The 8,106-nt window shown below is 37.9% G+C and overlaps 1 protein-coding gene across 1 annotated transcript in view; it reads left to right on the top strand.

The window, feature by feature from the left end:
• DYRK4 (dual-specificity tyrosine-(Y)-phosphorylation regulated kinase 4) overlaps positions 1 to 7,285 on the top strand; it is a gene marked incomplete at its 5' end in the record, with an annotated part of 16,058 nt that extends 8,773 nt beyond the window's left edge. The window contains 5 exons of the mRNA XM_010181789.1: positions 1,509 to 1,681; positions 2,850 to 2,910; positions 3,424 to 3,553; positions 6,196 to 6,350; positions 6,803 to 7,285. Coding sequence (XP_010180091.1) covers positions 1,509 to 1,681; positions 2,850 to 2,910; positions 3,424 to 3,553; positions 6,196 to 6,350; positions 6,803 to 7,038 — 755 coding nt within the window. The remainder of the gene's footprint in view (positions 1 to 1,508; positions 1,682 to 2,849; positions 2,911 to 3,423; positions 3,554 to 6,195; positions 6,351 to 6,802) is intronic.
• Positions 7,286 to 8,106: the final 821 nt, after the last annotated feature.

Raw genomic sequence — 8,106 nt, 5'->3', positions numbered from 1 at the left:
CCTGCTGAAATCAGAATTGCATTTGCAAGAGTGGTTAGCTGAAATAGGCCTGGGTGGATAATCCAAATGCTTCACTTAACAACAGTTTATCAGGTCCAGAGAGTCTTTCTTAGTGGGATGGCTAAATTACAATTGGTACCTTTCAAATTAATACTATGGGGGAATGGGAACTATGCTTTTAGTTTAGAAAGTCTAAGTTCAATTTTACTTTTTTTCTATCAAAGAATGAAGTAGCATGTGCAGAAGATAACAAAACAAAATTTGTAAAGGAGAAATTAATGTATAAAAATTTGCCTAATAATGAATCTTTACATTAATAAAAATGTCATAAAGCAAGAATGATATCTTCGTCAGGAATGCAAACATAATCTGTAAAAAAACCCAAAACCACAACAACAAAAATCCAAGACCCAAGAAAGAAATCTGCATTGTATTTTAGTAACTTAGAAAAACAAAAGTAGTCTTAAATGGGTTGTGTTTTTCCTGTGAAAGACTGATATTTAAGCTGAGCCAAACCTGTTCATCTATATTTTGGGATTCAGACCATCCCAGTTTTGTAGGAGTGCATAATCTTTTTAGATTTGCTCATGTTTTAATAGAATGTAATCTCAGATGTAGCCTGAAATATTTGCAGAGAGCAACAAATTGAAACACAAAACAAGTGAAAGAAGGAGCATGACTGAGGAAACTCTCTTAGCTGAAACAAGAATTGGTACAGGTCTCAAAGTGGTATCAGATTAGAGCATAGAAAGCAAAAAAAATCAGCTATTTATATGTGACAAGAATGACAAAAAGCAGACAACAGTTACACAATTGGTCAAATGCACAAGGCACAGATTGACACCATGGTACTGTATGGATTTGGTGAAATCACATACTGTGCAGCACTTACTTTTCAGGGTGCATTTCTTCCAGAGAGATGTTGAATATGTGGGGATGCAAAGAAGTGCAGAAATATAAACAAAGTGACCAACAGAGAGACAGAAATAAGAAAATAACAGAGCTTGCATGCTGTAATCATGTTCAGTTGTCTGAGTGATAAGAGGTAAAAGAATTAGTCTGCTCATGAGTCCAAATCTTGGAATGAGAATTTTTGCAGTCAGAAGGTAGTAGGAGATGTTTCCTAGGTGTCAGTGAAACCAGTATTTCCTATAGTGCAAGCCTGTGATAATGAAGAGCTGTTGATAGATGCAAGTGGAAGACCACCAAATAGGAAAGTGAACATGGAGTAAGCTGAATCACAGTATTAGTAGAATAATTTCTTTCAGTGAAACTTGTTGAACAGAAATTTCCAAATAGAATAGTGGAAAGTGTATCACCCATTAATTTTAGGATGGGATTAGAAAAGGTTTTCAGAGCCTATGTGAGCAACTCCTTAATGGCAGCTAATGGATTGAGTAGATATATTATGCCTCCACATGTATGGAAATGTCTGTGAAATCTGGAATCCACATTTCTGTCCTAGTTATGATATTTTCCTTCTTGTTTAATTTTCTGATTTTATATAGTGTATACCTATGTTCAGAGCCGGTTTTATCGCTCGCCTGAAGTGATTCTTGGTCATCCTTATGCTATGGCTGTTGATATGTGGAGCTTGGGCTGTATCATGGCTGAGCTTTACACAGGCTACCCACTGTTTCCAGGGGAAAATGAAGTTGACCAACTTGCCTGCATTATGGAGGTAACTTTCAGGATTGACTTTTTAATTATATACTCATTTGATAAACTACACTACCAGTAACTACAAGAAATGTGAGGAGATGATGAAACGTATCTGCCTATGGGCTGGCCTTCTAAAGGGAGGTTTATTGCAACCAAAGGGCTCTTTGAAAGGATGGGGTCTAATGTAAAACTATTATTTCCATGTAATGTGCAAAACATTGCTTTGTAGACTCACTGTCTTGCTTCTGCAGGAAACATATTATAATCTGGTCAGAATTTGTATGGAGAAGTTAGAACAGAAGAAACATATCGAAGGGGAAGGAAAGGCAATCCAATTATAACAGGCTCATCTTCCCTTAGAAATCAAGTATGTGTTGGTTGAATTGGATCTCCTTAGTCCAAACTCCTGCTGAGAGAGAGACTTTGGCTAGCATTTAATTAGTCAGCTGTGTCTTTGTATAGCAAATCTTGAAAACCTCAAAGGCTTGAGTAGCAACTGTCTGGGTGACCTGCTCAACTGCTGCTTTACTTTACTGGTGAAAGATTTTTTACCTGTTAGTCACCCTGAACTTCTCAAGCCACAATGTGTGGATGTTAACCCTTCTTATATTGTCTGTCCCTACCAAGGAGTTTGGCTTTATCATCTTTGTAACTGTTCTTAAAGATTTTTAGGAATGTACTCTGACATTGCCTACCTTAGATCACCCAGCCAGTGCATATGTTAGAATAGGTGCAAAAATGACGCATTAAAGCAAGTTACTCCACAACAATCACCAAACTGCAACCTGATGTTGAACTCAGCCCCAAGTTCTGACCTTTCTAGTGCCATGTTAGTTTGTATAAGATTTTTCAAAGACAGTATCTCTCCTTGTGACCTTCTACATGTGTCATTAACAGAGATGCTTGTTCTTAGAGTCCTCTGCAATACTGAAGATCTCAGTGTCATCACTTATAATATCACATTCTTCTGTGTAAGAAATCTCTAAGGAATCCCTTAATTTCTTCCAGAATATTTCTTCCACAAATTTCCTCACTAGAGGAAATGGTCTGTTGACATTTCACAGTAAACTGCTACATTCAGCTTCTTTTCATATGGAGGAGGGTGAAATACCTCATCTCTCCTGACAGTTGTTATATATGTTTGTGAAATGAAGAGTAATTCCATGAATTCATTTTCTATGTTGAAGGTATTGGGTCTTCCACCAGCTGATTTTATCCAAGCTGCATCCAGAAAGCGAACATTCTTTGGTAACTGCTTCTGATTGTTTGTCCTTTCAGGATTCCTCCCTGCTAGTTAATCATTAGTTAGCAGCCCTGGTAGAGAGTAGGATCAGAGAACCTTAGTAGGTTCTTAGCTGAGAAAACTTCTTTCAGGAAGAGGTATTGAGAAGCAAATGCTTAGCATGAAGCTTATAAATGAACCTAGTACTGAGCTTTTCATGTGTTATGGGCCACTCAGTTGATAGGGTGGCATTGGGAAATCCATTACACTGTTACTCCTTAAAAATATTATTGCTAAAAGGAAGGCAGTGGGCTTGGGGAACTAATTTACCAAATTATTTTGGTTTTGGAAATTACAGAAAATGAAAAAAGACCCACAGTGCAGGATTCAGACTCCAGGATGTAACCAATATTGTTTGCCACAATGCTGGCAGACTATCAGTCCAACAGGGCGAAATCAGAGTCAGTGGGATCAACTTTTTTAAAGATTTGGTAAGGATTTTTAATGTGAATTTTTGAGCATGTCTTTATTTTTTTAAGATTCCAAAGGTTTTCCTAAATCCATAACTAACAGCAAGGGAAAAAAGAGATGCCCAGACTCCAAGGATCTAAGCACAGTGCTGAAAACCCATGATGCTGGTTTCTTGGACTTTCTGAAAGGATGCCTAATGTGAGTTCATAGTTTTGACTTATATGCAGCAGACTAGTTTTGACTTTGCTTTCATTCTCTTGTGCCTTTAAAATCTTTGTATCTGCTGGGGAATTTTGGTGGGGCTTTTTTTTGGGGTGGAGTTGGTTTTTTTGTTGATTTTTATTATTATGGTAGCATTTGGATAACTGCGATTATTCACAGCTTATTGCAGGAAGAAATCATTGCACAAAAAGACTATATGTGATGAGTCCAAGGTACAGAAGAAACATCATCATATCTAAAAGCAGGTCTTCATCTTCTGATGCTGGAGACTAGACTCTAAAAGCAATGTGTTTTACCCATTGCAGCCTTTGTGTGAAATCCTTCCTGCTTTATGTGAGATAAAGGTTCATTCAGATAACATAAATAATGGTAATGCACTGTCTCAAGGCAGTGCGTATCTGGAGACCAAAGTCTGGTTTTGTACTTAAAACTAACTCCTGTTCCAGTGGGAAGAAAGTCTTCCAGTTCCCTCCAGGAGGAGTTACATTGGGAGCTGACTTAGCTGTCTTGAATGTCTTTACTGTATTTTCCATGCTAGGCCTTGGCAATGGCAGTCAGGTGATATGCTGTGGTATAGGTATGAAAACAGTTCTGCTTCTTTGCGTATCTGCTCACAAAGATCTTGTCTCTGTGTGCATGTTCCCTAGGGTGAGATTAGACTCTTTTTAGTTCCAATACACCATACACCTCCCCCTTTGTAGAGGATGAAAAGGCAAAGTACATTCAGCCATGTCTCCACCCTAGAATCAATTGTATTGTTTGTTTGCTTCTTCTTGACTGTGGTAGTTAGCATGGGGCAAACTTAGAGCAGGTTGCTCAGGACCTGGTCTGGTTGGGTTCTCAGTGTCTTCAAAGAGGGAGATCCACAGTATTCTGAGGCAACCTATTCCAACAGTGAATCACACCGACGGTGAGAGCGTCAGTGGCTAAGTGTCTGTGTGTTTGTGTGGGGGAAGAAAGAGATGATATAGTGTCACCAGCATACCATCTGTTATCAGAGAGTAAATGGGACTTTTTAATAAATAAAGTATTGTGGGAGAAGCAAACTATTTCTGTTTCATGGCTCAAACATAATCATGTGAATTTTCCAAGGCAGTCAGGATACTAAGCATTTTACAGGGTGGGACTCTATGAACCCTGCTGATATGAGGTGTAATTTTACCAATATGTCTTTTTGCTTGGGAGATGGTTTTATTTATCCATCTAACTAAAAGACTGGGCATGCTGGAACAAACCTTTGTCTAGTTGACTTAAATATTGACCTCTTGCATAGATGCAGTAAGGCTTTTGGAGTGAGTTTTGATCCTAATTTATACTGTGTAACGGCAGCAGAAGCTGGTCCCATACCTTCATCCAGTGTTACCTGTATCTCACGCAAGGATAGTATTTTGTGTCTTCTTTAGCACTGACTGTAAGTTTCTTTCTAGCAGTTCACTAGTACTTTCCTAAAGAAAAGACAAATCAGAATGTAATAGTCTGCAACTGATACAGAGATTAGTAACAGAAATATTAGGATTCATATGAATGCAGTACACATGGAAGTGTGTGTGTTTTTAAGCACAGGGAAAAAAAAGCAGAACACGGATTGAAAGAATGGCGTGTATTTGTAACCCAGGGCAGTGCTCCCAGGACACTGCTCCCACCTGTAAAACTAGGGAGCATGTTGTTTGTCACAACCAGGAAGTCTGCACGCTGGTGAGATCACAGCACAGGTGAACAGCAGTGAAAAATCTCAAAGCTCACAGCAATTGCCTGGCAACAGAGTTGCAGAATCATCACATGTGCCATTCATTTGCCTGTTAGCCCGAAAAGAAAACAAACATATGTTCCAAAATACAAGGAAAACCAGACTATGAGTAGCTACCTTGCCTAATATTTATGGAGGATGAAGTCAGCAAGGTTCTGATGTGAAGGACCATGCCCAAACAGCAGGTGACTCCTAAGGGATATAAAAGATCTGTCTAAAGACTAGAACATCATCACCAATCAAAAATAACTCCAGGGATCTGATGAGTGCTCAGTAGCTGTCAAGTCTTTTCCTCTGTGTGACACACAAGTGGTCTTGGCCAGAACACTTAGGAGCATGTGGGTTTGAAAAATGAGTGAATGAAACCTGTGAGAGGATAAAGTCAATGTAGAGATTTTGCAAAAAAATACCCAAAACCTTTCATTTCCGTAATAAGATCTTACATGAGTTTTGTTATACTAAGTTGCTACAGTAGTTTCAGGTACAGTTAAATTAGAGAATATACGTATTTTAATGAATTACCCTGTGTCTCTTTTATGTTTCCTTTCTTGAAGCTTGCATTGACAGAATGTGAAAAGCCTGAAACAAATATTCAGTAGGGTCCCTACCCTGATAACACCATGAACTGCATATTAAAAATGGTTGGATGCTGCAGAGGGTTTGATCAGCAAAGCACGCAGTGCTGAAGTAAATAAAATTTTAGGATGGAGAAGATCACATAAGATTTTTCCTCGTTTTCAGTTATAATTATTTTCTTTCAAAAAACGTCCTCATTATATGACTTTCAGAAGACAATCCTGAATATTTTGGCTTAAGCTGACTTTCAGTTAGAGCTACTGTTAAATAACAATTTGTCTACTGTGGATTTAAGGTGGGAACCTGCCCTGCGGATGACTCCTGATGAAGCATTGAAGCATGCATGGATCCAGGAACCAAAAATATACAGAGGAAAACAGAAAATACAGACTTCAAGGAAGCTGAGTGATGGCTTTTTCTCTACACCAGACATGCAAAAAGAGAATATTCGTAAGCATGTGCTACCTGGAGAACTAAGTGCATTTGTATCAGTGTTTGGTATTTCCTTATATTTAATACTATCTGTCTGAAGTAAGGTGAGGTGATTATACACAGTGTGCAGATAATGAACGGTCACTGGAATGTGATGGATAGAGCCTCTATTTCTCACTTCAGTAGAAACCCATTCCTTACATTTTATAGCAGCTGCCAGCAAAAAAACTGGCATTACTAAATATTCAAATAATAAGATCTTTTCACTATTGACAGCAAAATAGTTATGGTACCAAACACCGCACCATAGTGCACTTCACTTGCAGAGCAAAAGAATGCATCAATGATGGTTGTAAGATCCCAGAGAAAATTTTCAACTGATTTTTTGTGAATTTGTGGAGATTGTGTGTTTATTTGCTTGCTAAGAGTCTTCAGTCTTACCCTGTCATTTTATTTATTTATTATTACAGAAAACATCTGGAAAGATATAGCTGATGAAGTGAAAAGTGAACTGGCTGAAAGACTGACTCCCACTGCGCCCTCCCCAGGCACAATGGAAAATGATGTACAGCAGACAAGAAAACATGTTATTCCAGAGAATTATTTGGAGACCCAAATGGAAAAGTCTGTAAAAAATGAACAAGCAGAACACATTGGTGAAACAGCTCTTCCAAAAAATTCTCTTTTTTTCCCACCAATTAAGTAATACACAGCATAAGTAATGATTGGTGCAGTTGCATACCTGGTATTTTGAAGGTAATATCTGTACTCAGGAATATAAGCTGTATCTGTCTGTACATGGGTTGTGCACATTGTACGTGTATTTAGCGTTCATTTTATCCTTAGTCTGGGCAACCAAAACAGAATTTGAAAACCATTCCTTTTCATCATCTACATCCTTGTTATGATCAGAGATCCTTCACAACCAGCAGCAATAAAATGGAGACTATAGAGGTGGACAGTAGCTTATTCTTGATGTTACAATAGACTTTCGAGTTTTAGTTTATACTAGAGGTAAAAAAACAAATGCATTGATTGAAGAATCTGAATCCTTTCACTTACATTCATGTAAATCAGGAATAATTCATGGATAGGATTACTGGATTTACTTCCATATAAAAAATACGAGAAATCAAACCCAACAACTTCACTTTTCTTCTTCTCTATCTCCCACTTTTTTATAGTGAAACATTAGATGGAAGCCATTGTCACAACTTCTTAGCACATTTAGAAATGTTAATTATGTTCTTTAGCTCTTTAGCAGCAAAAAAAAGAGTGATATTTTTGGGTCCACTCAGTATTCATTTCAAAGGGAAGGATGGATTAAAGCAAGCTGTTTTGATTCAGGGAAATTGTTCTAGACAGGACGTTTAACTTAACACTATGAAGAAAAATCAGATTTCTAGAACCCCTATGGTTTCTATGTTGAAATTAATTTAAACATTTAGCTTTTGGACAATAGACTGTCTTTTCATTGCATTTGTAAAGCATCCACCTCATTATGACTCCTACACTTTAATATGCCTTATAGATAGTGCCACAATATGAAAGGAAATAATGAGGAATATGTCTTACAAAATGCAGCTGCTACTGTAGCAGTGATATTGCAGTAGTCCCAAGAGAAGTAGGTGTTTGTAGGTGTTATGAGTCACCATAACAGCAAACTCCCGCAGGCTCTTTGTGCAAAAGGAAAACCCAAAGGATATGAAAATGGTCCTAACTCGGTTCTGATATAACTGCGAGTAAACAAGCCATCTGACAGCATACAGAGGTG

This window comes from Mesitornis unicolor, unplaced genomic scaffold, assembly GCF_000695765.1.
Source record: "Mesitornis unicolor isolate BGI_N332 unplaced genomic scaffold, ASM69576v1 scaffold8113, whole genome shotgun sequence".
NCBI lineage: Eukaryota > Metazoa > Chordata > Aves > Mesitornithiformes > Mesitornithidae > Mesitornis > Mesitornis unicolor.
Note: the sequence above shows the minus strand (reverse complement) of the source record. Positions and strands in the feature narration are given on the sequence as shown.